The 27911-nt window shown below is 41.6% G+C and overlaps 3 protein-coding genes and 1 non-coding gene across 4 annotated transcripts; all 4 read right to left on the minus strand.

Annotated features, from left to right (window-relative positions):
• Positions 1-6118: 6118 nt before the first annotated feature.
• cxviih1orf52 (chromosome XVII C1orf52 homolog) lies at positions 6119-10274 on the minus strand. Its single transcript, XM_010740191.3, has 3 exons — positions 9788-10274; positions 8635-8845; positions 6119-7424 (listed from the first exon to the last, which is right to left on the minus strand). The coding sequence occupies exons 1-3, from the start codon at positions 10073-10075 to the stop codon at positions 7270-7272; spliced, it is 654 nt and encodes a 217-aa protein (XP_010738493.1). The 5' UTR covers positions 10076-10274; the 3' UTR covers positions 6119-7269.
• Positions 10275-14925: 4651 nt separating this feature from the next.
• On the minus strand, positions 14926-14997 carry trnah-gug (transfer RNA histidin (anticodon GUG)). Its single transcript has one exon. It is a non-coding gene; the product is annotated as a tRNA-His (tRNA).
• A 790-nt stretch (positions 14998-15787) lies between these two features.
• Positions 15788-19148, minus strand: si:ch211-284e20.8 (fetuin-B). Its single transcript, XM_010740193.3, has 7 exons — positions 18796-19148; positions 18476-18589; positions 17965-18043; positions 17602-17768; positions 17308-17421; positions 16730-16840; positions 15788-16331 (listed from the first exon to the last, which is right to left on the minus strand). Exons 1-7 carry the CDS (start codon positions 18988-18990, stop codon positions 16074-16076), a joined length of 1038 nt encoding a protein of 345 aa, XP_010738495.2. The 5' UTR covers positions 18991-19148; the 3' UTR covers positions 15788-16073.
• A 1585-nt stretch (positions 19149-20733) lies between these two features.
• On the minus strand, positions 20734-25966 carry fetub (fetuin B). The gene is made up of 7 exons (XM_010740194.3): positions 25627-25966; positions 24710-24823; positions 24508-24595; positions 24143-24309; positions 22990-23103; positions 22553-22642; positions 20734-21902 (listed from the first exon to the last, which is right to left on the minus strand). The coding sequence occupies exons 1-7, from the start codon at positions 25840-25842 to the stop codon at positions 21168-21170; spliced, it is 1524 nt and encodes a 507-aa protein (XP_010738496.3). The 5' UTR covers positions 25843-25966; the 3' UTR covers positions 20734-21167.
• Positions 25967-27911: the final 1945 nt, after the last annotated feature.

Here is a 27911-nt window from a genome sequence, read left to right on the forward strand (position 1 = left end):
CCTCCCCATCTGACTGACTAGACCCTGTCTGGGCAGTTATTTACAGGTCAAAACCTGCAGGCTGCATAGTGTGTCTTTGTGTGTGAAAGAGTGGGTGTTGTGAAGAATGAAAAAGAGCTTAGATGCATCAGGGGGAAAACAGAAATCTTTGGACCAGACAGGAGTGTTGTAATTGGTCAACAACACACTGACTGCAGGGCATGAGCGACGTCTTTCTTCTTTCTTCCTTTGACAAATAACGTCTATTAGTGCAATTTTCATATTGGAAATATTTTACATTCCTGAAAATATGAGATCTTGTTTTGTGATACCTCTTCTCACGCAGTGATGGCTTGACATATGTGTGATTAAAGAGAACTAAGAATTTAGTGCTTGAAATACAAGTGACCTACTTTAGTAAAGAGGTGTTTATTTGAGTAAGTGCTTCATGTAAGAGCCCAAATTTAAATATTCAATCAGCTCGTTTTGTTTGTTTTGCTTCAAAACCAAAAGATCTTTAATTCAATATCACAAAAGACGAGCAAATATTCACATTTAAGAATCCAATTTCTTAATTTTTGCTTAAAAGTAGTTACTTACTTACTTAAATACTTACTTGGTACATCACAAATAAAACATATTTCCATACAAAATAATGATGAGTTCATAAAATATGATGCAAAACAAATAATGACTTGTTCTTATTAAAACACTATAACCTCAAAACAAATAATGACTTGTTCTTATTAAAACACTATAACCTGATATATCACAGAGCTCCATTGCTTCACACAAACTATATTAACTAACTAAAAACTGATCACTGCCGTGACCTTAGTTTATTTTGAATCAAGGCCACACAAATGTGTATTAATCCACTGCACAAAAACATTATGTTATCAAATTATTTACTACACATTTTATGTCAACGATGAGTTTGTGTCAAACACGTTTTGTCCCTTTGGGATTTGATGACAATTGTAAAACTATAGAATAAAGTCGTTTTCCTGACGCAAACAGTGCTGATAGTGACTCTTGTAATGGAGTATTTTTACACGGTGGTATCGCTCAGGTGAAGGATGTAAACACCGGTTACTGTCATTAGTTTATCTTTTATCTCAGCGTGATAAGACTTCAAATGACACAATAACACACGAGCTAAAGATTTAAATAGACGCAGGATAAGCACTTGTCAGGAGTTGGTGCTGAGTCAACGGCGCAGCAGAAAATGAGGAAGTTTGTCTTTCCTTTTTTTTTTCCAGTCACTTGTCCCTTTTGTGAGGCCAGTGGCAGAACATCTGCTTAGCTGGCCTCCTTTCAGATGGCCTGGACGGAGAAGAAAACTGTGTGTGTGTGTGACAGAAAGAGAGAAAGTGCATGAGTGTGTGTTGTGTGTGGGGCTTTGCAGCTGTTGGGGCTCTCCTCCTGATGGCGGCCCATTGTTCCCCTCTCTCTGTGTCTCCGGCTCTCTCTCTCTCTCTCGGTTTATGGGCCTTCCCCTTTTCTCAGTGCACACCGCAACTAAATTTATGTCCTTGGACACAAGCCTTTCTCAGGGTATAAATTAGGCTGGATGATTCCTGTCAGGAGTGGCGTTGCCAAGTGCCTGCAGCTTTTTTTTTTTTACGTTCCAGAGTCACATTAGCTATTCACTCATATTTTTACTATTGAGGCAAAAAAAAAAAGGGAGCTCTTATCGTGCCTGGCCACATTTATATTCACACCAGCGTCTTGTTAAAGTTGTGGATTTGTAAGGTAGGTTTTGAATTATCGTGATAGCTTCTCCATAAAACAATGAGTCACTTTTTCCTCCATGTCAGGCTGGAAAAAAAAGAATTGGGCACTGAAACTCTTTAATGACAAAGTCCAGGTTAAATGAATCCTTCTGTGAACAAATATTAGTCTAATTAAATGATTCATATGACAACCAACTATTCTTTTTTTTTGCGGTGATCAGATTACCTGCACATAATACCCAACCTATAATAAAAGGTCATTATCAGTGAACTGATTGGTGTAAACATAAGCAGTCTGTATTTGGTTGGTTGTTGCGGTCAAACGTTACGTCCTTGTCCGGAACTCAGATAAGCTCTTATCTCTTTAGATATTAAGCAGACTTTAATATTCTGTTTGCTCGTGCTGGATGAAACGTCTGTGAGAGGTTGTTTAAAAGATGCACGGTGAAATTAAAACACCAAATAAGGCCTGAGCTGCAGCATCTGGAATAAACCGGTGACTCATGGAGGCTAAATTGAGCGGGCGAAGTCAGGAAAATGATATTTCACCCATCCTTGGATTCTGTGTGGCGTTGAAACTCCGTCCTGGAGTCACTTTTTACTGAGTCTTCAGGTCAGACTGCTTTAAAATAGGCTGTAGATCATCAGAATGAAAGAGAAGCACTCACTAATCAAACATTGTAGGGTCAATGATGCCAGGGAGGAGATCAGGATAAGATTACATTACTGATTAATCTGCCACAGGTTTTTCTTTTTCTTTGCTCTCAGTAGGACATAAAAGCTGCAAACAGACCAGGTCACCAGGGACAACACACATTTATGCATAATGAGGACAGTACTGTATGTTCAGGGTGACTTTTCGCAAAACGTCCACAGGGAAAACAGTCCTTAAAAGTGCAGTGTGTCAGATTTAGGAGGCTCTATTTAAAGAATATAGCAAAATAAGCATCATTATTAGTTTTTGTGACGTTAGACTGAGACTTTTATATCTGTTGCATTGCCATGTCTCTGCAGTAGGTGAGAATGGAAAAGCTAAAACTGAGCTTTAAATAACGACTTTTCATGTGTTCAACATCATGCTTGGAAGGGGAGGGTGAAACGAGGGGCTTGCAATCCACAGCGACGCTGCTACAACCCACAGGGTTAAGGGATATTGTTGTTGTTGTTGTTGTCATGTATTCATTCATTTATGTTTGAAAGTAACTTAGAACAATGAATTAATTAACCCTGTGATGAACTGGCAGCCTGTCTGGGGTGTACCCCGCCTCTCACCCATCGTCAGCTGGAATTGGCTCCAGGCTCCCCGTGACCCTGATGAAGACGATGAAGACAGGCTGCGATTCATTTTCCTGTTGATTGACAAGTTGGTCAACAGACCAGTTGCTTTAGGCTGAACAATTATGAACTGATCTTCTGGTCAAGAATACACGCAAACATATCTGATTCAGTAAACCGCAGGACACAGATAGTTATCTCCTCATTACTGACCAGCAGCCACGAAGCTGACCGCCGCTGGCTGATGACACACACACACACACACACACACACACACACACACACACAGCATCTGTTCCATATCATTGTCAACAGACGACCTCTGACATGTTTATCAAGACTCGAGGTTGGACTGCTTGTCCCTTGCTACTGTTCTCTATCATCTCTGAACGTTCTTTGTCTCAGAGTACATTCATCATCAGATCATTCTTGAAATATTTCTCTTCACAGCTTTATCTTGGCGTTCGGACGGTCAGTCTGTGTGCAAACTAAGACACTTGAAACTTTGTTTTAAGATACGACTGAGTAACGGACTTCAACCGATGACGCGTGTGGATTTCTGAAACGTTTAAATTACTGTGTGACGTTTTCTCTCTCGCTGGCTCTTCAATGTATACAGAATATAGGACAGCGCCTCAGAGTTTCCATTTGTGCATGCAGGCCCACAAACATGGCAAATAATCTATCGTCTGCCAGGAAAATACGTTTGCATAGAAGTATTTCCTTCTAATGTAAAGTATGTATGAGAGACTATTTAGAGGGAAGCAACTCTGTGATTAAGACTTTCCTGCCTGATGCCGTTTGTTTCTGATAAAAACCTCTCAGATGTTCTTGGGTGGTATGGAAGAATTGAACAAGTTCTCCAAACATCGTTTGGAAATATTCATCTACAATCAGCGGCCAGCACCACAGCGTGACTGTAAATTACAATATTATATTACCGTCTTACCATCGCTTGGAAAATTCAACTCCTCGCTCAATAAGAGACCAGCAGAGAAGAACCTGTGGTTTATCGACCGCGGTCTGTCAGAGCCAGACGGTAATTTACTTTTATTTTAAAAAAAAGATTTCAACATTTATATATAACGCTCTCAATATTCTCCTCATGCCAGGTGAGAGGGGTGTTGGTCTGCAGCTCCACAGAGGTTTTCGTCTGTGCTGAACATCTGTTTCACACAGCAGCATGACTGCTGGTGTGAAAAACAACTGTTTGTCTCTAGAAAACGTCCCAGGATGAGTGAAGGGAAGTCAGAGAAGTCACTGGGTGTGTTGACATGCTACCATCATTCCAGTTCATAAATTTAGATTCCAGCCATGCTCACGTTTGTCAGTCAGTGAAATATGGACTGTCGACCGCCGATTGTGGTCGGTAAAATCTTTGGGACAAGGGCCCGAAAAAACGATTAATGATGTTTATAATATTAAATTATTAACCCATCATCATGAACTGAATACAAAACAGCTGTCCTGTGGTAACGTGTCGATCTGCACAAAGTAGCTCACGAGAAAGCGCTCGGGAAATGTTTCTATGTATCTTGGCGACAGTTCAGTCCCGGCGCAGTCATGGAACTATTTGTGTTAGCAGAGCCGAATAAATGATTAAATAAACAAACAAATCATAACCAGTCCTCAGTTATTACTGTTAACCAATGAATGGTGCTTGTTGTATAAAATCAGTAACACACTCGAGGTCGTGCCGTTATACTGGATATCAGCACCGAGGCCGCAGTGCTGATTTTATCCTTTTGTTTGTTAGATCGTTGATGTTGATTCATTTTAATTTGAGATGGTTAGTTAAGTATTTTAAATTATTCATTTATGTTTCAAGATTCAAATTAAACTTGGACAGTAAAAGCACATTTCTTATTTATCACTCTTGCATTAAATAGTGAATTCCAGTTTGCAGTGTTGTTTTTCTATTTGCACTGCTCACTGTCAGTAAATATCAATATAGTACAAGCCTAAAAAGGTAGAATTATTAGAAGCTTTGTGTTCTGGAGGTGCAGTTATCGGCATGCTGATGTTACTGCTGTGTCTTTGAGTGCAGCCTACAGCAGGATACAGATTCAGCTTTTCTTGTTTTTCGTATTGGCTGTGCGTCCCCCCGTTTTGCAGCACCACACAAACCAGCTCAGAACTAAATTTACATACAAGCTGCGACATTGTGCTGACTGCGTGAAAATGTCATAAGTCAAGATAGAAGCAGCTGTAGGCAGCCAGCTCAGTAAAGATCCCTGAATACTCAACGGCCATCATGGGGTCTCGACCTTCCAGTAAATGTGTCACAAGTGATAAACGGTTAGTGTGACTGACACTTTTCAGACTGGACCAGCAACTTATTGGAAAGCTCCTGCAATTTAGTTAATAAGTGACAACAGTTAAACTATAGAACTTTATTTAGATATTCGGATTGTGTCAAATGTAACACAAGACAAAGACCTTTATTAAATGTTGATAAGGTCGGCCATGTGTGACATCCAGTGGGACGAAAAAATGCTTCTGGCAACATGTTCTCCGTAAGACAAAGAGGCTACAGTGTCTGCATGCTGTAGATAACATATCAAAGAGAGGAGTACTAACCGAGTAACACACACGAAAAGAAAACACACAAACTACGCTGGAATTCCGAATATTTTTCCACACGATTCCAAGAATACTGCAAAACACCCACCTTCCGGGAAATTTTCCAGCTACGACGTTGACAGGGGGATGAGTAATTCTTCAACACTGATGGACGTGACCTCGCTGGTCGTCGCTCGCAGTCAGTACGCAGAGAGAGAGACTTATTTGTTCGTAAATATGGCTGATAAAAATCACTCTGCTGCTGCTGCTGTGCAGGACCAGGTACGCATTTCAGACAAGGCCAGGCACATACCTGCAGGGCTGGAATTTTATCAGAAGCATATTTACCTCTATTTCATGTCAACCCCGAAATGACAGATAGGCCAGGAATTCCTCTGATCACTAAGCTGTTTCAAAGTGGAAAACTTTCTCAACGCTCGCAGGAGGAGGAGGAGGATCATTATATTTGCTCCGATGCTCGCAACAAATTTAAAGAATGAATTCAGGAATGTTTCACCTGCTTTTTAAGAGCTGGATTTAAAATGACAGACAAGGACACGGCTTCCTTCCAGTAAAATACATTTTTATTGCCTAAGTGGTTCATAATGAGTAGTATATCACTGAAACTATAAAATCATCCTCGTACAACGTGAGCAGATCTGCTGACAGAAACAAACAAACAAAAAAAAAGGTTCATAAAACGGTACAAACATCTTTTGATATACATGCAAGAAGTTTTATTTCACACAGATGTAATACAAGGTACACGAGACTGAACAAACAGTCTGTATGCATCGAGTATCTCAAGAGAACTGAGATGAGACAAACTTCCCGATCGGAGAACAGAACCTGACACTCTCTCACTCACCCTGGTTGTTATCCGGGCCACGTTTAGACGTTTAGACTTCACTACGAACACGAAGGAAGTGTTTTCTATTGCAGCTTAAGGGCGACACCTAGTGCCCAGAAGCAGGAAGAACAAGCAACTGTTTTCATGCTGTTTCAACAGATTTACAGCAATTTTTCTTTTCTTTTTTAAACACAACACAAACATCATTCAGTGGTGATTAGATATTTCCTATAATACAAGACAAAAAACACTGAGCGAGGAAGCCACCACAGCCGGACGTCACGTTATTAAATTAACACAAACTAACCACACTTCACACTTTATGTTCAATGCGTCACAACAGCCTAAACTCACATTTACTGTTTTTTATTTTTATTTTTATTGACATTTTACTCAGCAGCTTTCTTTGCAATGACGCAGAGACGCAGGGACTCAAACAAGAGCAATCAGGCAGGTTTACTTAAGTCTCACCTCGCCTCGTCCGTCTAGAACTAAAGCACAGGTGATGCCAAGCCGGGACTAAACCTGTCTGATCACTTGTTTGGTAATGCCCCAGTACATGTTGTAAAGCTGTGTCGAGTGATATCCCTCATCGCCGTGCCTTTGAAAGAAAGCTGAACGTCCGACCCAGTTTGGAAAGCACCTGAACTTTGGAAAAGAGTCCGCAGGAAATCTAAGCTGGAACAGCAGGACTTGTCATTTTTAAAGTGTGCCGACAGTCCTTTGAAAGCAAAACAAATATTATAATATTGCAAATGATGTCGACACACAGGTAACCTGGTACCTGGTTTTACAAGCTGCGCACCACCTACTTGGACCGTTGTGCTGACGTAAAATGTTTTAAAATCACAAACAGATTCTTTGTTGTTACTCAATCTTTTGCCGGAGGATCCGTTTCTCCTCCTCTACGAAATTCTTGTCGGAGGTAGCTTGTCCCATGTCCCTCTTCCTCTTCTCCTTCTGCTGGAAGGTCTCCACTCGACGTTTCTTGGCAGACAGGTCTCCCTTCTCGGATTCCTCATCTTGATCGCCACGGGAGCGGTGTCAGTGGCGGTCGGAGCGGGGAGTTTGCGAGATAGGGGTGGAGAGAGATGTTTGTTTTTAAATTACTCGACAGCATTAAAATAGTTTCTATATCAGTGCAGGTGCAAAGCGGGAGCAAGTTTTAGGGCGGTTGTGCCCGTTTGGTACTTTTATTTCCACCTACATGGACAGTGATTAGGGATGTAACGATACACTTAACTCACGACTCGATTCACGATTTTTTGTTCACGATACGATTTTTTCACGATTTTTTTTTTTAAATCAAAATGAGCTACAGACAAATTCTGACCAAATAAAATTATCTTTTTATTTGTAGGAAAAAAAAATCTCTCTTTACAGAAACTCTCAAACAGTTTGTGTTCTTATTAGGGCTGCCAGCAAGCAGCTGATCTGACCATTACCTTTCAGCTTGAAGTATGAGCTAACTGAAAATAAAAACAACAAGATGATAGCTCATTAACCCTTTAATGAGAGTCCACGGCCCCGGGAAACGGCGAGGTCCGGGCGCTGTAAACTCAGAGCCGGTCGCGGCGCACCACCTCGGAGGAAATGCGCCCGGCGGGGGAGAGGTCCCACGAGGGGATCCTCCCGCACGGTGCGGCCGTCCCTGACCCAACTTTAATCCCCCGGGCAGACAGCGCGGAAGTTGCGGAAAAATCGCGGTGATTGGTTAAAATTGCAACACTGCCCTGAATTCACGGGGATTCACTGAAGTTGCGTTGAAGTTGCAAATTGCAACATCGTGAATTCCTGGAGGGTCTGTGTCATGGTATCATTTACGCTGCAGCCACAACGTAACATATTTCTAATTTTAAAAAAGACGAAAAACAACATATCCTACTTCTCTCGCATTCGCCAAGAATTCGTCAACCGATGCGAGTCGTCACGCGTTTGTACCGATTTTAATCGTGTCACGATGTATCGTTACATCCCTAACAGTGATGCAGCCGTGTTTGAACCTTTATTATCCCGGATCATTTTTAAGGCTTCGGTTAGTAGTTAACCTTATTATCCCGGATCATTTTTAAGGCTTCGGTTAGTAGTTAACCCCGTCTATGCGGTTTGTTTGACACATTTTCACGTGCACATCAACTCTTAATAGGATCGGGACATACGAGCAGGTGTAAGCCTCTTTAAACAGGTGCACCATATGTCGCGGATGCAATACGACATGTCAGAGTAACTAACCTGAGTCGGAGGGTTGCTCCTCTGAGGGTAGGAACCGGGCGTTGCCGCTGTACGGCTGTGGCGCGTCTTCCCCGTTGTCCTCGTACACGTTGGACCACTTGATGGCCATGTCCATGCCCGGCGGAGGTCCCTTCTTCTTCTCGGGCTCTGAGGAGTAGCTTTCAGGAGGGGGCACGGCGTTTGTCTTCCACGGTTTGAACTCCCTCGCCGGCTACAAGTGACAGAAAGACGAAGAACATGAAGATTTGATGCTTTTCTCCGTGTTACGTGTTTGTAGTTTTGTGTTTAAGGCCGTTACCTGGACAATAAAGGCAACTTTTCACAGACTATTCGATGAATCACCTCATCAAATAGAAATAATAATAATAATAAAACCTATTTTAAATGAGATCAAGTTAGAAAACCAGTGTAGGCGTAATAATCGACTTAAATCTCAGCAATAAAGTCGTTCAGTCTCCAGAATCAAACGGATCCTCTCACACTTCAAACTCCACCACCCAGGACCGAGCACAGAACCTGGGGGGACCGAGCCTCCGTACCTGCCCCTTCCTCTCCAAACACACCTGTGACTGTTCGTTCGATTGGAGTAAACTGACTGATGATTTTATGGATCGTTGATTTTAACATTAATAAACATGCAAATCAGAATTTCAGCGATGTTTAATTGAACAGCCAGCGTGTCCGGCAGGTAAAGTTTTCCCTCAGCCTCTTGGTGACTCTATTTTTTGTTTCATAGTCACTTCACCTGTTGTCTGTTATTTACCTTATTATTATTTATTTATTTCTAATTGCTTTTAAGGCCTTTAATGCTCTATGAGTCCTCATGTACGTGTCAGTCAGATCACTGTGAACTGTTTTTAAAGGAGTTAATGAAGTTATTATTGTTATTATTATTGTTGTTGTTGTTGTTGTTGTGCTCAGCTTTACATTACTACCAGTGTTAATCTGCTGAATAACTCAGGTACACTGTCACGAGCACAGGTGAATGGTGTCTACCTGTCTGTGGCTGTCTACCTGTCTGTCTCTGTCTACCTGTCTGTGTCTGTCTACCTGTCTGTGTCTGTCTACCTGTCTGTCTGTCCACCTGTCTGTGGCTGTCTACCTGCATGTCTACCTGACTCTGTCTGTCTACCTGTCTGTCCACCTGTCTCACCTCCTCCGGCGCTCTGACGGTCAGGCTCTCCCAGTCTATCTCCTTGTTGAGCGGGTTGTAGAGGAAGGCGGGTTTGGACACGGAGCCGAACAGTTCTGCCGGTCTCGGTAGCGGAGCTCCGGCTCTCTTGGCCCCGGGTTGGGAGGCCTGCTCCCCGCCGCCCGCAGCGTCTGACCCGGCTCTCTTCTTCCGAGCGTCCCGCTCCTCGTCCTCGCTGCTGTCGCTGTCGCTCAGGTCGTCGTAGCTGGAGAAGAACCCAAGAGAACCGGACTTCTGGTCCTCGGACATGACGAGAGAGTTCTGGGTTCACGGGGAGACGACCCAAAAGAACCGAGACCGAGACCGATGCTGGAGAAGGAGCTGGTTCTTGTTCTGAAGAACCGAGTCTGAGTCTGGAGCTGGTTCTGGTTCCGTTTGTTCCGACCCAGTCCGAGCTCTACTCCATTTTGAATCAGCCTCCAAAGGCGTCGTAAAGCGGATAAGTAGTGTCGTAACGACTGTCGCAAAGATATTTCGTTAAAGGAGCAAGCCGGAAAAAAAAAACAGAAAATATAAAAAAATATAATAATAGAGATATATAGATATAACATATTAAAAAATATATAATATATAAAATTAAAAATATAAATATAAAATATATAAAACATATAAAAATATTTTTTAGAAAAAAAAAACTATTAACAAAATATAAAAATATAAAAAATTTTAAAAGATATATAAAAAATATAACATATATATATATATATAATATAATATAATAAAATATATACAAAAAATAAAAAAAAAATATATTTTAAAAAAAATATAAAAATATTTTAAAGATATATAAAAATATATAACATATATTAATATAAATACAATAAAAAAAAAATAAAATATATGTGTAAAAAAATATAAAAAATATAATACAATAAAAAATTTTAAAAACATAATAAAATATATAAAAAATATTAAAAATGTGTTTAAAAATTATAAAAAGAATTATAAAAAAATATTGAAAAAATATAAAAAACATATATAAAATATATATTTAATGATGCTTTATATTTAAAAATATATTTCATTACAAGGGAACAAAACAGACATTTTTCACTTCCAGGTGATTCTACACTCATGAAAACATAGTTCTACTGAATTCCAGTTCTGACATGTCCTGTAGATAGATCTCTAAATAATGTTACAACATTCAGTCCAGTTCAAACAGATAGAGAGAGAAGATCCCCAGTAAATATGCACTAAATCAATCAAAGCTGTGAGAATCATATGTGTCTATTACATAACTGACTACTTGTCCCACCTCAGCTTCACCCAGACTCCATCCCATTTCACCCTAGATGTGGCTTTTCTAGCTCCTCTGACCATCAACTAAAGACGGCAGTGAGCAGTAAACCAAGTCCAGACTTGAAAACGTCCTTTCAGAGTCATTCTGGTGGCTTCAAAGGTGCATCCTCCATTTGGTTCTAGCAGAGGGTGAAGACTAAGAGGCCGAACAGCAGATGCATCACATCCAGTCTGATACAGGAGGTGCCGCTTGTTGTTGGGGTGTCAGTTACAGTTGTTGCAGCAGCCGGGGAGGGCAGTTCTTGTTGTGGCAGTTGTAGGAGCATTACAAAAACTGGACCCACAACAGATCGGTCCACTTATGACGTTACCAACACTTTGCATGAAAGGTAGGATACCAAGGCTGGCAGCAGCTGTGCACAAATTTGCAGATGCACAACCGGAAACTGGAGAAGTGGTGGACCCACTCGTCACTGCAGATGAAAAATCAAATGCCATAAAGACTCACCATGCGCTTGAACCGAGCAGTCCTCCACTCCTTTACATTGTAATGAAGTTCACGGGTGGTACAAGTGAAACACTGTAGGCTGTTATCAGTCTGCACTCCAGGGACTGAAACAGAAGAGGGAGTGATCATTTATTAGAGGAAGAGAACATTAAAGTGTTGATGTCTTCTTAGCCATGTGTACTTACAAGGTAGAGTTGCTGCGTGGCAGTTATCTGTGTCGCAGCACTGAACAGAAGGCCGGACACAGGGAGGACGATGCACACGCCTTGAAGATGAAGTGGCTGCAGAAGTGCAGTTTGTTAGCACAAAACTCAAGAGTGCAGTACAAATGAAGAGCACAAGATGACTCAAAGGAACAGCTACCTTGAATGGAAGCTGTCACACACTTCGTCTGCACACCTGTGCAGGTTTGACACTGTAAAATGTGGGAAAATAGTCAATAAATAATGGTCACATTTCAAACGTCTGAAGCATTTTTACCTGTGCTGGAGAGAGCCCAGATGAGAGTCAGAGTTAGGATGAGCTTCATCATGATGAGCAGGTGAATACAGACCTGAGAACTGCTTTAATACACTGAGAGTAACATTTCAGCGTGACATCATGTTACTAACCTGCTGACAGTGAACCCCATGAAGTGTGAGATGCTTTCTTTTAGCATTCAGCATCCAAAAACAATCTCAGTTCTCAGTTTCAACATTTGATCATTTGTCGTTGTGCTATTTTTTAATTAAATATGTGGTTTTGATCACATTTTGTTTCTATTTACGCTTTTCACCTTTGCTGAATCGCCTGTTATTCAGGTAAAAATAAAGAGCGGCAGTGACTCAATTCAACAACAGCAGGTGGGGCAATGTCACCAGAGAGAGCAACACAGCACTGCCAGCAACCGTGAAAGTAAATCATGAGCAATTGTTCACCGGTCACCAAGACAAGACCTTGTTAATCTGGTTTGTTACCTTGTTAGTCAGAGCTGAATCTGTGTTTTATAGTCACAGAGTCCAGGTGCTACAGTGGCCTGTCTGCAGCTCAGACTTGTCACCTATTTAAAACGTTTGCCGTGTTATGAAAGGTAAGATACGATAAAGGAACTGAGGAGCAGCTGAAATCATGAAAAATTACAGAGAGGTAAACATGATCACATTTTTTATTTCACATGGTGTGATAACTGAAATGGGTTTTTAAATTAAAACATGTTCATACATCAGTATGTTTGTCTCTTTGTAGACTGATGAGCAAACATATGAAGTAAAAACAGAAGTGAGGGTGACACCTTGTGGAATACGTATGAAGTGCAGGACATAAAATGTCAATGTAAATGAGTTGCACAATCACATCTTGTAGTTGTCTTTGCTCATCACGTCTAGAAAACATATTTAAGCAGGACTCATGACATAAAGTGTATCTCTTTAACTGCTCGCCTCAAAACAAAACAAAACAAAATATTCATTTGCATCTTAGAAAAGTTCAAAGTGCTTCCATATCGGTTGCATTCATTCAAAAAAATCCATTTGTATTCAGCCAGTTTCCCTCTGGAGTCTCAGGTCCAGTAGGTTTTGTTCTTCATCTCAACTGTTTCACAGTCTGTGTGCTTCGGCCTTAACAAGCTTATGAAACTGTCTCCACAAATCACAGCAAACACTCTTCTGTTGGAGGGAGGGGGGGTGCGTAATGTACTGCAGTGAACCTATCAAGTGCAAGAGGTTTGATTATTTTTCAGTTTGATATAATGGCCAAGAATAAAAGTCCTGATGAGATATGTCTGCACCAAAGACAGGACATAAAACATGGACATCATCTCTATGAGGTCACCCACAGGAGCCGATGTGAAGCTCAGAGTCCTGCCTTTGGGTGGGCACCAACCTGTCAATCAAAGCGTCCACGCTCTTAATCCTGCATAACTTTAAGCCTTAATATAATGTGAACAGGTGAGTTGTATATAAATTCACCCTCAGTACAGTTGTCATGAACGGGGAAATTAGCTACAGAGACCAAAACTGTTTTTTGTACCAGGCTGTAAACATGTTTATTTCTGCTGTAACATGGGGACTTATGGAGACTGACTCACTTCTGGAGCCAGCCTCAAGTGGAGATTAGAGGAACTGCAGTTCTTGGTACCTTTGCATTGGCTTCACTTCACAGCCGAGGAGGTTACTACTTGGTCTGCACACAGAATTCAGTTTTCTTTTGTTGTGTATTCACTGGGGGATGACAAGTGGAAAACCGGACACTATATGGATTTTAAGGCACTCTGTGCCAGCCATGAGGACTCAACATGCCTCTGGGATTTTTCTCTTGTTTCCATTTCCTATGACCTGTGACTCCTTCGACTCATTTGTTTGTTTTAAAAAAATTATGTTTCCTTTAATGTCTCAAAAGCAAAGACCAACCAAGTCCCCTCTGTTTGAGTTACTGTATCTTTAAGCCAAAAAAAGATTGTTTGTTGAAGTTTGTTGACATCTGCAGCAGATGTTTGCTGATGTTTGCTGATCCGGAGGTCGTGGATTGTTTTATTTTTCCACATTTCATGAACCCTGAAGTGTGTATGTAGATGGAAAGTTGGAACGCCTGCGTTCATGTCAAGTGGATTACACTACGTTTCATGCCACTAAGGCCCGTGTGGGTCGACCTTTGATTAAAGCGGCTTCTGAATGTCAGCTGTGCCATAAATACAAACTTTCAAACACACGTCCAGAAGTTTTTTTCCCACAGAATACTCGACGAAATTCTGAGGCTAAAATAGAATTTCGTACTCATCAGCAAAGTTAGAAAAGCTGTACAGTAAAGTTGTGATTGTTGATCAGTTTTCATGATAATTTATGCTTATATAATGTAGGACATTATATTTATATGGTATGTTTATATGTATTCACATATTTATTAATACCACATTACACACAATTCTCCCATCTTTCTTTTATTCAGTATATAGTACATTTTAAATATTAAATAATATATTTATACATATTAATGACATGTGTATATAGTGATAACTCTTTGTGTCTATATACACTATTTTATTATCTCATTCCATTTTTGTTTTATTAAATATGACTTGTGCTCTTTTTGATGATTTAACTGTATAAAACAGTCAAACTGAAACTCAGCTTATGCTTTATTAGAAGTATTTAAATTTACCATGTGCATTGGCAACACATTACATTATTAATTAGCCTTTATTAATATAAATATTTCAATGTTCATGTGCTGTTAAATAAAACACATGTATAATATTTTCCTATTGGAGCAGTTTCTTTGTTATTTTGTTGTGTTATTGAGATAATTTGTCAGCAGTTTATTATGTTGTGTGATATCTGCAAATAGTTCATTTTCTGAGTGCGCCTCAAAAGACTGCCGTGACCCGGATTCGAACCGGGGTTGCTGCGGCCACAACGCAGAGTACTAACCACTATACGATCACGGCGAGCTAATCCGGGGATGAAGGACAGATGCAGACCACACGACTCAGAGCAGCTTCAGTCAATGAGGAATTACGCACGGCGTGCGTAATTCCTAATTTGATATTTCTGATTGCTGGAAGATATTTTCCACATACTTATCAGGTCTGTAGATGAAGACTTTTTATTTTAATACTTTATCTGCTGATCATATCATTATTTAATGTTTGTAAGTTGAATATACAGGTGAACGTGTCAAAGAAAATAGTTTGATCAGCATTCATGTTAAAGCAGGTGGTGAAAGGATGACAGGCAACAATCAGTGAAACATGGTGAAAATACATACATATACATACATGCTTTAGAGCGTGAGTGACGTCACCCACAGGTTTCTGAATCGCTATTGGGTGCTCTAATAAGCCACACCCACCTGTCAATCAAAGCGTCCACGCTCTTAATCCTGCATAACTTTAAGCCTTAATATAATGTGAACAGGTGAGTTGTATATAAATTCACCCTCAGTACAGTTGTCATGAACGGGGAAATTAGCTACAGAGACCAAAACTGTTTTTTGTACCAGGCTGTAAACATGTTTATTTCTGCTGTGAAGTTGGACATTTGGACATGGGGACTTATGGAGACTCACTTCTGCAGCCAGGAGTGCCGTCACTCTCCACTTCCCTACAACATTCTACGAGTCCAACACAAAGTCCAAAGTCAAAGCAAATATAATGAAATACAAATATAATGTGATAATGTGGTTTTAACTGGCCAAGGTTTGCCTCGTCCGCTCGTCCAAATATGGTCACTTCTGGCTCATGTGCAGTGTAAGTTTTATTGATGAATTCAAAAAAGCATTCACTTCATATTTAAGGTGGAAAAAACTCAAAAACTCATTCAGATAAATTTCTATGCCTCGTGAAACAATGATACAACTTCCTATTATGTAAATGTTACAATCAAACAATCGGATTATTATTTATGAATTGGATTGTTTAAAGATTTTTTTTACTCTCCTTCCATGTTGTACTTGTAGGTTGCAGTTTCTTGTCTTTCTTACAACATGCAACTGATCAAAGATGAACCGTCCTGGCCCAGTTAATCAGAGCTTGAAATCCCCCAAATACAGATTATGTCTGGATGGGCCGGGGCAGGAGCTGGCTGCAGGGGCAGGTTTGGGTTCAGCAGGCTGATTCACCACAATCCCGAGCGTGGCCTGTGGCTTGGAGACGGTGAGGTTTGAGCTGGGTGTGACTGAGTGTGTGTGTTCATGAGGATGGAGGTGTGTGTGGTTGTCGTGCTGATGTTCGGTGTGCCCGCTCTCTGCCTGCTCGTGGGTGAGTTTCTCCGCAGAGGCAGCCTAAAGGGGAACAGAGAAGAGGAAGAGAGAGCGTGACTTTTACTGTCTTCAAAGTCACCGGACTCCTTTGACAAAAACAATAGTTTTACCTTGGGAGTTGCTGATCCATTGCTGCCTTGATCAGCTACCCCTAAATCCCACCCGGCACAGCTGCAGCCGGCAATTTTAGTCAAAGACCATGATCCCACCAGAAGCACAGATAAACAATATGTGGCTGTTCTCAGATGCAGACATAGCATAGAGAATAATTTTTTTTAAATTAAACACCCCGTGCAAACAAATGAACTATGCAGCCTACCTACTCATGGTAGAAGCAAGTGAATAAGAACATATTAGGCAGATGGAGGCAGCAGTGGATGAACAACTCCTGTGTGCGTCGCTGCAGTTGAAGCATGTACCGGAGGTTCGTAGATCTCACACTTCACGTCTACAGTCTTCTGGAATGGGACGTCAGGGAGTGTTATTTCGTCGTCATGAGCCATGTGTGTGCCTAAACACAGGCCTTTATGCTGAAAGAAGAAGTCAAGAATATAGTTGAGGTTACAAGACTGAGCTACGGAGCAGAGTTTGGGCAGGACTAAGGTGGTGCAAGCAGCAACCTCTGTGGGCTGTACAGTTTCCAATTCATGACAGCTGTACTGAGGGTGAATTTGTACATAATTCATGATGCTTTATTTGACAGGTGGAAACCATTGCTGGTGGGTTGTTTGAGTAACCTCGCCTCACCTCCACCTCTTTGCCTATTTTTGGATTAGCTGGGAGCTGGCAGGAGCTTCACAGAAGCTCTTCAGAAACCTGTCGGTGACGTTATGAAGACTACGTCCATGTATTATACAGTGGCGTGCACATACGATAACCACCACAGGTAAGTTTCAACAGGATAAATTAACTATCGAGGACTCTATACTCAGATATTTGAATGTTTTAATAGTAGGTCTATCCACAGTCTAAAGCTGAGTGCATGTGTGTGACTTACAGCAAACTGACAGTCCATAGGTTGGCAGTTGTTCAGTTGACTGGGGTCTGTTCTCTTTGAACACACCGTCTCCACAATGGTGAACTCCACAAAGTAGGATGGACCAACAACCCACTGATGAAGCACATAAAGACATACGGCATACACACTTACATGCATGTGTGTTAAGTATACTAACATGTACTGATCTGACAGAAGTGCTGCACATGTATGAGACACATTCGGAGAGTACAGAACAATGAAGGTGTAGCCAAATATTCTTTAGTCTTTACTCTGTGATTTTTGTTTCTTAACCTGTGAACATGATCTTGTAATGTTCCCCAGAGCAAAGTAGTTGACGTGGTTGCTCTCTTTATTAAACCTCTGCAGGGAGAGATTGGCTGTCTCCTTGACGATGGGCTCATCCAAGTTATCAGGTGTTGGACAGTCAGGACACACGTTCAACACCGCATCAGCAGGAACTAAACACAAGAATGAACAGAGTCAAAGGTCAGTGGAGGATTTAACCCAGACACTTCCTGCAGTGTCCTGCAGCATGAACCCTCTCAGCTATCAGCATGCCGTTTGCCTTATTCAGGTGTGCTCTCCTTCACTTAGTCAAATCGTGGACGAAAGGATTAAAATATGTGTTTTCATATTATCAAATGATCGATCTACCTTGACGAATTTTGCAGAGGTAGTTTTGCAGTTTGGCTTCAGGGTTGGCACTGACTGATACCTTACACTCTCCATACACCTGCAGGACACAAATACACAAACGTCGGTATCGAAGAATGCACATTGAACCCTCTAGACCCCAGAGGGCTTTAAAATACTTTAAATCATTCCTGTGAATCAAAACATGGAAAAAAAATCTGTGTTTTGTAGAAAGTTTAGGCATTATTAACAAAAAAATCTGTGTTTTGTAGAAAGTTTAGGCATTATTAACTGGAACTAGAAATATATGAAATATACATCATTGCGTTGGGTGGGTCAGAGGTTATCACATAATAGGATTGACCGGGTCACTGTGACTTTTCCAGGTATAAACTGTTTTGTTTTTTTCTTTCTCATGTAATTGTACTGTCCTTAAGAACAGCTCTGATCGGGTCTAATGGGTCAACCAAACAAACAAATCTCTTAAATAGTACTCAGATGCGTTGAAGATACACAGCCGTGTAGTACTTACTGGCACGTCACCGATACTTCTGATTTCACATTGTTTCCAGTTTTTCCTGCTGATGATGTGGCATTTGGTCTCCATGACATCAATGGCCAGTTCGTAGAGTAACCCACCTGTCTCCTGCACACACACACACACACACACACACGCACACACACACACACACACACATACAGTACATACACAGTTAGTATTATTCTTATTTTTCTTCCAGGCTTTGCAAAGCGCTTCCACCCACTGTTTTCACTGTATTTCTGCAAATACTGCTGCATCTTTCAAGATAAAGATGTTTCTGTGTGTGTGTGTGTGTGTGTGTGTGCTCTCACCTTTTCAGTGACAGAGACGTCGTACACTCTGTTGAGACTCAGGATGTATCCATTTGTCCGGTCCTGGTTGATCTGCCCCAGCGCCTCTTCCGCCACCTTCACCACATCAGGGCTATCGCAGCCTGGAGGGTCGGGCCCGGCTCTGCCCTCCTGCTGCAGCAAAGCCAGACACAGAACCAGCAGGTACACACTCATTATCACACATACACAGATTGGGTCAAATAAATGTAGTAAGCCTTCAGAATATTCTGATAATTTAACATTCACTCAGGTCTGGTCTGTAAATCTTCCTTTGCAAGATGTGTAATCCTAGTTTTTACAGACGAGGTTTGGACAGACTGGTGTTGGACTTTCCAAGCAAACAGCTGTTATCTGCTGCTCTGTTGGCCAATTGTTGGCTCAGACTGACTGATGGGTTAAAGTGCTCTGGGGAACAGGGGGAATTAACTTGATTTAAGAAAAGTTTATTCGATACAGTACACGTAACCTAATTCCTTTAATGTGGCACTGCCATTGTTGGAAACACTGTAAGAAATTCCAACGATAAAATTTAAATCAAATGTTGTTTGCACTTTTGCAACTTATCGGAATTACTGGAACTGCAGTTGTGTGGGTTGTGTGGGTTGTGTTTACGGGTCAGAGGACACAGATAGGAGCTGTTTGCTGACTGTGCAAAGCTGTGTAAATCTGTTTCTGCCTCTGACGTCAGGTTCGATAAACTACTTCAAAAACCCAGACGGCACCACTGGCTCCACCTTTAACAAATTTTGATGGCCAGACAACCTGTAGCTCTTGTGGGGTTATCAGCAACAGATCATGGGTGGCCAAGGCTCATTGGTGCATGTGGAGAGCGAAGGTTGCCCTTTGTGGTCACATCCAACAGACAAACTATTGTAGCTACTGCTGAAAAAGTTAATGCTGGTTCTTGCTTATGGGGCTATGTAGCCACAGATCGGTCAGGGTGCCTGAGCTGGCCCATGTCCACTGCCAAAAGCACCAAACAATGGACACTGACATCAGAATTAGACCACAGAAGGTGACCTGGTCTGATGAATCACATCACATGGATGGCGGGGTGCGTGTGCGTCACTTAACCGGCTGCATTATGGCAAGAAGGCGATGTTCTAGTGTTCTAGTCCTGCCATTCATGTGGTTACTTGACACTGTTGCAGACCAGACAGTGTTCCCTCATGGCAGTGGCCTTTTTGCAGCAGGATAATGCTCCCTGCCACAAAGCAAACGTGGTTCAGGAATGGTTTGAGGAACACAGCAATGAGTTCAAGGTGTTGATTTGGCCTCCAAAGTCTCAAAGCGTCCCAGATCTCGATCCAATCGAGCATCTGTGGGATGTGCTGGACAAACAGGTCGTATCCACGGAGGTCCCACTTCGCAACTTCCAGGACTTAAAGGATCTGCTGCTAACATCTTGATGCCAGATCTCACAGCACACCTTTAGAGGTCTCGGGGAGTCCATGCCTTGACAAGTCAGGGCTTAGGACTTACACAATATTAAGCAGGCGGTAATGTTATGCTTACTCTCAAAGAATCTGAATCTGAATTCTGAAGCAGGTCCAGGTCCAGTCTAAGTGCTTTTTCTTGTTCTGCATGTTGAGTTTGTAGCAATTGTACACAGATTATTATCTGCTTTAAATACATTATTTACATTATGTACTCTAGATCAGCATAACTGGGTCGTACGTGGATCCTACCAGGAAAAAGCATGTTCACATAGATATTTTTATGCATTTTATGTTGGTGTACTTCAGTTACTGTCACACAGCCACTTCTCTAATGGTGATGTCATGTTTAGAAAAAATAAAATCTGCCGTCTGTCACGTAACCACAATCTTTTTAAAGATCATTTTATTTAAAGATTGTTGCTTTTTTCTTTTTTTTTTGATGGATCAGTGACAAACACGAAATACGAAAGACACTGGATTATTGTTTGTGGCATCATTTATTATTCTGTACAGCCAAGCACAAATAACATATAAACAGAGAAAACTTTCATGTTTGCTGGCTTCTTTGTGCAGTGACTCAGTTTGGTGAGTCACATGGTATATTGGGGTCAGTGTTTACAGTTTTGTTATCTCTGAGGATTGTAAAAAGGAAATGACCAGTGTAGTGCTTTTATTATTTTATTATTTTTGACCAATTTCCCACCAACAGAGAATTGTGGGTTGAAGTGAAGGCAAGACAAGAAAGCTAACAGGTTCTGTGCTGGAAATAAACCACCATTTTGCCAATGAATGACTCCAGGCAAGCAGTCAATGTGTATCTTTTATTGTCTATCAATGTGTCTGGAGCAGATATGTTATATGTTTTCTCTTCACTACCCTTCAGTCTGTGTTTTTGTGAGAGTTTTGTGAACCTTAAGCAGTTGGCTTGAACAAGGGGTCCTCCGAGAAGAGTTTCTCCACAAAGGTGGTGGCTGCTGCTGGAGGAGGGCACTGGGCTGAGACTGAGGTGGGGAAGGGCCGGATGATGGGCTCCATCTGTCCAGGAATCTGGGGGTCGGGCTTGGCTGGCAGGACGACTCCTACTTCAGGGACATCAGGGAAGATAGGCAGGGTCACGGGCTGGTCCACGGAGGGCAGTGTCTTCACTTCACCCTCTGGGTGGTCGTGGGTTTCCTTCTCGTGGTCATGGTCATGGTGATGATGGTGGTGCTCGTGCTCGTGCAGGTGAGCATGCTTGTGGTCATGGTCCAGAGCCAGCTCGTGGTCGTGGTCATGGGTGTGCACGTCATCGCCATGCTTGTAGTCGTGGTGCTGGTTGGGAGAGTCGCCGGTGTGGTTGTGAGCTTTGGCGTGATGAGCGTGCACGTGATCGTGGCCATGCCCGTGGTCGTGGGAGTGGTCGTGAGCGTGCCTGTGGCTGCTGCCAGCGTCGTGGTCGTGTGTGTGGTGGTGCTCGCTGTTGTCAGCGTGCTGGGCGGTTTTGTCGTGATGAGCGTGGCTCTTGGTGTGGTCGTGTTCGTGATCGTGTGAGTGTGTCTGGTCGGCACCGTGTGCTTGGTCGTGGCTCTGGTCGTGGTCGGGTTTGTTCTTGTGTTCGTGGTCAGTCTCTCCGCCCAGCAGGTGCAGTTTCTTCTCCCTCTCAGCAGCCTGTAAATCACACAAGATAAAGTCACTCACATTCATTCATTAATGCACCATGACTCTAAACTGTAACAATGTCAACTGGGTCGAGTTTTTGTCAAGTCTTTTAAAGCAAGTTGTGAAGGAGAATTCCGCATTAATACAACTTTTTCCTAAGTTTGGACTTCTGTATTTAAAAGTCTCTTAATGTATATATTTTATTATAAGTGCTAAACTTGTAGAGAAATAGCTCATATTCAGAAAATGTGCCTTTAAATGAGCCGTAAAGGCTTCCGTAAGGTTGTGATGTGACAACTTTACAATCACAGTAAGCTACAATCTGTTACCTGTGTTGGCCTGCGTCACTCAGAAAACCAATCAGCCAATCAGAAGACAGGCTAACAGACATTAATACTAAAATACAACACAAAACAATCTTTTCTTGCTCGAGGTCCAGAGACAGGAGATGTAAAACTGTAATTTTGGTACATAAAACCAAACATTTAGTGAATATGGAATATCAAAACGTCAAATAAAACACCGGGAAGTTGTGAAATATGGGAAAACAAAGAATAATTCATGTGTTTTTAACAGAATAAAATGAAATAAAATAATATAAAATTAAATAAGTAAATCAGTCATTGATTTTTATCTTATTATGGCTTAGTGAGTCTTACCTCGGGCTCATAGATCTCACACTCTACATTGATAGTCTGCTCATCACCACCGGGAGAGTTGTAGAGGGATCCCACACAGAAGCCCTTGTGCTGAATTAAGAGAGGAGAGGAGGAAGGAGTTAGGACTGTGGCTTTGTTAGAGTTTATAGTTTATCCTTTGCTATAATAAAGTTGCTCACTGATATGAACCCAAAAAAACATGCTGGTCCTGAGCTACGAGCAGAAACAGGAGGATGGATGGGCGCTAAAATAAAAACTGGCCTTTAATTTTAATATCTCTCTCAAGATGTTCTTTGGGAGCGCGAGGCAAATGACCACGGCACTGATTAACTTGAAATCTCTTTTCAACATACAAAACAAATCCTACAAACTCAGATAAACAATCCAATCGACCACGATAAAAAGATACTGTGAAACAACAGTTTGTCACGACTCACAGCGAACTCGCAGTCCATGACTGGGCACTTGTCAGATGCCACAGCTTCTGCGCTCTTGGTGCAGGTGGTCTCCTGGATGGTGTACTCTACATTGTAATACATGGACGTGGCCATCTGTACACAAACACACACAAAGAAAGAAAACATTTAATAAAGGAATAGTCATAACAATATGGGATATTTGGTCAGGAGTCAGGACTCACGTTATTACATGGATAAAGATTATTAAAAGATAATTAAGAGCAGGAGTTGTGAACATGTTCTCGCTCCCAAAACGGCAACTTGGTCAGTCACCCGTCACACTAGGTACCCCTCTAGCATCAGTTTTGCTTGGTAGTAAGCAGTTATTAGTACGCAACATCCAGTTAGTCTTTCAAAATTAAGCTTGCTGAGGAATTTTTCACATTTTATGAGTTTAAACCAAGCTGCAACCTCTGTGACTGTGAAGTGAAGCCAATGTGGAAGTGCCAAAAACTGCAGTTCCTCAACTGGCCACTCGAGGCTGAGTACAGAGGTCTCCATAAGTCCCCATGTCCAAATGTCCAACTTCACAGCAGAAATAAACATGTTTACAGCCTGGTACAAAAAACAGTTTTGGTCTCTGTAGCTAATTTCCCCGTTCATGACAACTGTACTGAGGGTGAATTTATATACAACTCACCTGTTCACATTATATTAAGGCTTAAAGTTATGCAGGGTTAAGATTAATTAAGAACATCTTTGTCCATTTTTGGATTAGAGGCAGGACGGCGGCCAGGGCCACCACACTGAGCTTCACAACTGCTCTTCAGAAACCTGTTAGTGACGTCAACGTCTTTGTTTCAGACTCTCTATGGTTAAAATAATCAAGGTTTGGTTGGTTTAGACACAAAAATGACTTGTTTATAGGTTTAGAAAGGGAAATAAGTCATGTACTTATGTTACATATGTAACATAAGCTAAAAAGAAGTCTATGTTGACTTTTGGTTTCACACAGGACACAAACACAGCTCTCCAGGGGGAAAGACCTGTGGTTGTTTGCACAGCCATCTGCTCCAATCACCTCCATACATGGACTTTCTTGGTCTTTGAGCTACACTATGTGTCCACTAGAGGGGAACCTATGGCGTATTCTCTGCATTCTCTGAGAGGATACAGTATGCAGAAAACTCACCCCTGAGGTAGCACGGTTGATTTTGACCAGAGCGAAATGATTGGTCAACCCGTTCTCCTTGTTGAACTTCTCCAGCGAGAGAGACACAGTCTTCTGAACCTCAGCGTTGTCCAGGGCAGTGTGACTCGGACAGTCCGGACAGATCGCAGAAATCTTAGCTGCAGGAGCTGAGCAGAGAGAGAAGTGGTTTTGTATGTGCACATAACAGGAATGTTGTACAATGCACAAAACGTTGTATTTTAATCTTAATCAAGACGAGAAATCTGTCATATTTTACAACTATTTCCAAACATCTAAAGTCCAACTGATCTTAAAAGATGATTTACTGTTTCACCACATTGGCAGAATATCCATTTCCATTTTACCTGGTCTGATGGTACAGTCGTATTTGTAGAGACGCACCACTCTTTTGGTACGATCCATAAAGATGGCTGCTTTGCACTGTCCATATACCTGAGAAAAACAGTACAATGATAAGGGCATGCAATAGAATATATTTAATAGAAAATAGATTTAAGTTGAAGCGATGAAGGCGAAGTAAAAGTGAAGAAACATAAGAAATCTAACCGGTGTGTCGCTGACTTCACGAGCCTTGCAGGTCTTCCAGTCCTTCTTGCTGATAACGCTGCAGTTGGTCTCGACAACGTCCAGGGTCAAGTAGAAAACAAAGCCGGTTCCTACCTGTGATGCCAAATGGACACACATGAAATTATCAAGCAATAATTACAGCCATCCCAACATCCTAATAAAAACACTCACAACACAATCTTTGATTTATTTCAACCGGTCCGAAAGACTGATGATCAGTGAAGCACTAACTGTTTCCATGATCCTTGATAGCTGTCACTGTTATAACATGTTTGGCTAAACGGTCTTAATTAAACTCATTATTGGCTTATTATGAATTTCTAACCTTTAAATGTTTCTTCAGAGTCAGTTTGTCTTTGTTCAAGCGTTCCAGCCATTCCTCACGTTTAGTTTCCAAGTCTGTTTTCTTGGACCTTGACTGTTTTATGGACTTTATGGATTTAGCCTGCTTCTTCATGGATTTGTTTTATTGTTTGAACCTGTCTGGTAATCTGTAAACTTACCAAACCATTGTTCTGCACCAGTTCTGCCTTGGGACCTATTCCTGTGTATTGATTATGGATTATTAAATCCATGATAGTGGAGTAGCAAACGGACTTGTAACTGCACCTTTTTTTCTCTCAGTCCCACCCTCCAGTCAGTTTGGTCTTAAGTCTATAATATTATCTAGATTATATAATATAAATACCTTAGACTTTAGGGTTAGGGGTAGTTTGGGCCATCCCCCCTCTTAGAAATGAATAAATCGATGACTGGCTTTAGTCTACAATGTTTCTCATGCACTTTAAGAATGAACGTTTTAGATTCCTACAACTTCAATATCTCAAAAATAATTGATAAATAATTGGCAGATTTATTAATTGAATGCACTGTAAGCTTGTTTTTGCGTGACTCACATGTTTTGCCATGTGGGCGCTGGACAGGCGGTGCAGGCTGAAGATGTATCCGTCCTTTCGGTCCTGGTTGATTTTGGTGAGAGCCTCATTTGCGGAGCCTTTCGCGAAACCGTCTTCACACGACAACTGCTCCATGTCGTCCAGCTCCACTGGCGCACCGTGAACGTGCACGCATCCCAACGCCAACAGGAGAGACAACAGCATGTAGTGCTTCATGGTGAAACGCCCGGGATGACTCTTGCTGGTGGAACAGATGCCAGACAAGGATTGGGTGACCTTTTATATCCTTACTGTGAGCCCATCCACTCTACCTCTCTCTCCTGCACTCACTCACAGAATCACTCCCCTTCAGGTAAACATAACCATTGACCCCCTACTGAAAATGCATAGCCATATCTAGAAATACTGCACATATATATATTGATCTATCAGTTAAACCAATCAGCTACTGTTACAGACTTGCACAGTGGAGCTTATCAGTTGGGAGATAACCAGCCCAGCATCCATGCTCTCTTCTCTGGAATCTATAAGGACAGTCAACAGGGCTGGAAGTCACTTAATCTACTCTTGGCTCTGAAGCCTTGCTCAGTCATAATCTAAAAGTTAAAGAATGATCGGAAATAATCAAGTCAATTCAAACATAATACTGAATTCAAGTAGCTGCTGCACCAGCTGACCGAAGCGCTATCAGGTCTCCATTGTCATCATTAAATGCATCGACACATCTGGACTTCAGACCTCAGGCTTTCCACTGACTGGTGCGTTACTGTCCTGTTCGATTCAGCACAGCAATGCACTCTTATGTTCTAAGAAGTGGAAATTTAAGATTTCTGCTATTGGAAACTGACCAATCACAGCCCTCTGTGGTCTCCATATGGTATCTCAGTAGCTACACACATAGACTTCATGTCTACACCAACTAACCCCTTCACCCACCGCCCACGTAGAGTAAATCTAGGCTACTGTTTTCATCCTTTCTGAAGGTTGCAGTAGCATGAAGAAGGTCCTTTAGGCAGAATTTAGTGGCATCTACTGGTGTAGTTCTGGATTGTAACCCCCTCCACTCACCCTCCCGGGTCAAGCCTGAAGGGCAAACTACTACATGAAATTAAATGCCTCATCTACAGTTTACTGTAGAAACATAGCAGTTCAACATGTCATCAACATGTAGTCAAAAGTAAAGGTGTAGAGGTCTGAGTGGTCTCATTTCACCCACGACTTCTTTAAATATTTGACCACAATCTGTCCCATTCCCTAACCAAGACTTTGACCGTTTCAGTGAGTTTGGTAAACATGTAAAAACATGTACAGTTTACTCACCTGGAGGCGGTGACCATAAAACAGAGTGAACTTTTACTTTACGTAAGAACAAGATTTGATTTTTTGCTGTGTCTGCAGTCGCAGCAGTGTTAGTGAAACATGCGACCTTTGCCATTTACAAAACAAGCAGTCCATGAAATCCACCAGCTAAAAAAAAAAAAAAATCAATATTTCTTGTGCAGCCGCTGTGTTGCAACTTCTGAGGTGAGGAGGTACACTTATGCAAGACACAGAATCATGGAGACACGGCCAACATCAATCTGAATGAAGTGTTAAATTGATGGAAAAAGACCAGAAAGACCAAAAGATCCAGCAGGTCACATATAGGGATCATGATGGACAGTATGTGTCTCTGAGAGTGGATGTTGCTCAATGGTTATATTAGATGAGTAACCTTAATGTTCATGTTTGTCAGATTAGTTTTTAAGCACTTTCAGTATGAGCAGATGTGCCTGATCCAAACTGTAAGTCAGTATGTCAACAACTGATCTTTATTTGAGGCTTTGTGACGTCATGTACGACACAGTTCTAATTCAAGCTGCAAGCTGGAACAAAATATTTGAGGTCTTGTAAAGAATTGCCAAATGTGTTTGTTTTTTAAAATATTTTGCAATCTGTGTTTTACCCAAGTTAACCCGTTACGTTACAGTTCTTCCACACTTCTTTCATCGTGTGGTGGTCAGCAGGTTCTATGTAATTGTATTAAGTTATTTTAGCTCAAAATTGTTATGTTAGGGGCTCTATTACATTACATTTCATTTTAGTGAACTGTATTACATTCTGAAGTAGTGTTTGTTCTGGAATTTTCTATCCTTAGGTCACACAAGGTCCCGTGTGGGCCTTGAGGTCCTCTGCAGTATTAGTTGTTTGGCTTTGGTTGGGAACAGTAGGTGCCAGTCTATCTCAACATTGTGGTGTCCAGGGTCACAGAGACCTGTTGCTGCCTTCATAGACATAACAGTCTG

The sequence above is a fragment of the Larimichthys crocea genome, chromosome XVII, assembly GCF_000972845.2.
Source record: "Larimichthys crocea isolate SSNF chromosome XVII, L_crocea_2.0, whole genome shotgun sequence".
NCBI classification, from domain to species: Eukaryota; Metazoa; Chordata; class Actinopteri; family Sciaenidae; genus Larimichthys; species Larimichthys crocea.

Excerpts from the sequence above, each read along its gene's own strand:
- cxviih1orf52 (XM_010740191.3), bottom strand. The coding sequence starts at position 10,075 with ATGTCCGAGGACCAGAAGTCCGGTTCTCTTGGGTTCTTCTCCAGCTAC. Across the intron at positions 8,846-9,787 it reads CCGTCAGAGCGCCGGAGGAG|CCGGCGAGGGAGTTCAAACC; the intron begins GTGAGACAGGTG and ends TGTCACTTGTAG. Across the intron at positions 7,425-8,634 it reads GGAGCAACCCTCCGACTCAG|ATGAGGAATCCGAGAAGGGA; the intron begins GTTAGTTACTCT and ends GTGGCGATCAAG.
- si:ch211-284e20.8 (XM_010740193.3), bottom strand. The coding sequence starts at position 18,990 with ATGAGTGTGTACCTGCTGGTTCTGTGTCTGGCTTTGCTGCAGCAGGAG. Across the intron at positions 17,769-17,964 it reads CCTCTGCAAAATTCGTCAAG|TTCCTGCTGATGCGGTGTTG; the intron begins GTAGATCGATCA and ends TCTTGTGTTTAG. Across the intron at positions 16,332-16,729 it reads GTGAGATCTACGAACCTCCG|GCTGCCTCTGCGGAGAAACT; the intron begins GTACATGCTTCA and ends GTTCCCCTTTAG.
- fetub (XM_010740194.3), bottom strand. The coding sequence starts at position 25,842 with ATGAAGCACTACATGCTGTTGTCTCTCCTGTTGGCGTTGGGATGCGTG. Across the intron at positions 24,596-24,709 it reads GTGAAGTCAGCGACACACCG|GTATATGGACAGTGCAAAGC; the intron begins GTTAGATTTCTT and ends TGTTTTTCTCAG. Across the intron at positions 21,903-22,552 it reads GTGAGATCTATGAGCCCGAG|GCTGCTGAGAGGGAGAAGAA; the intron begins GTAAGACTCACT and ends TGTGATTTACAG.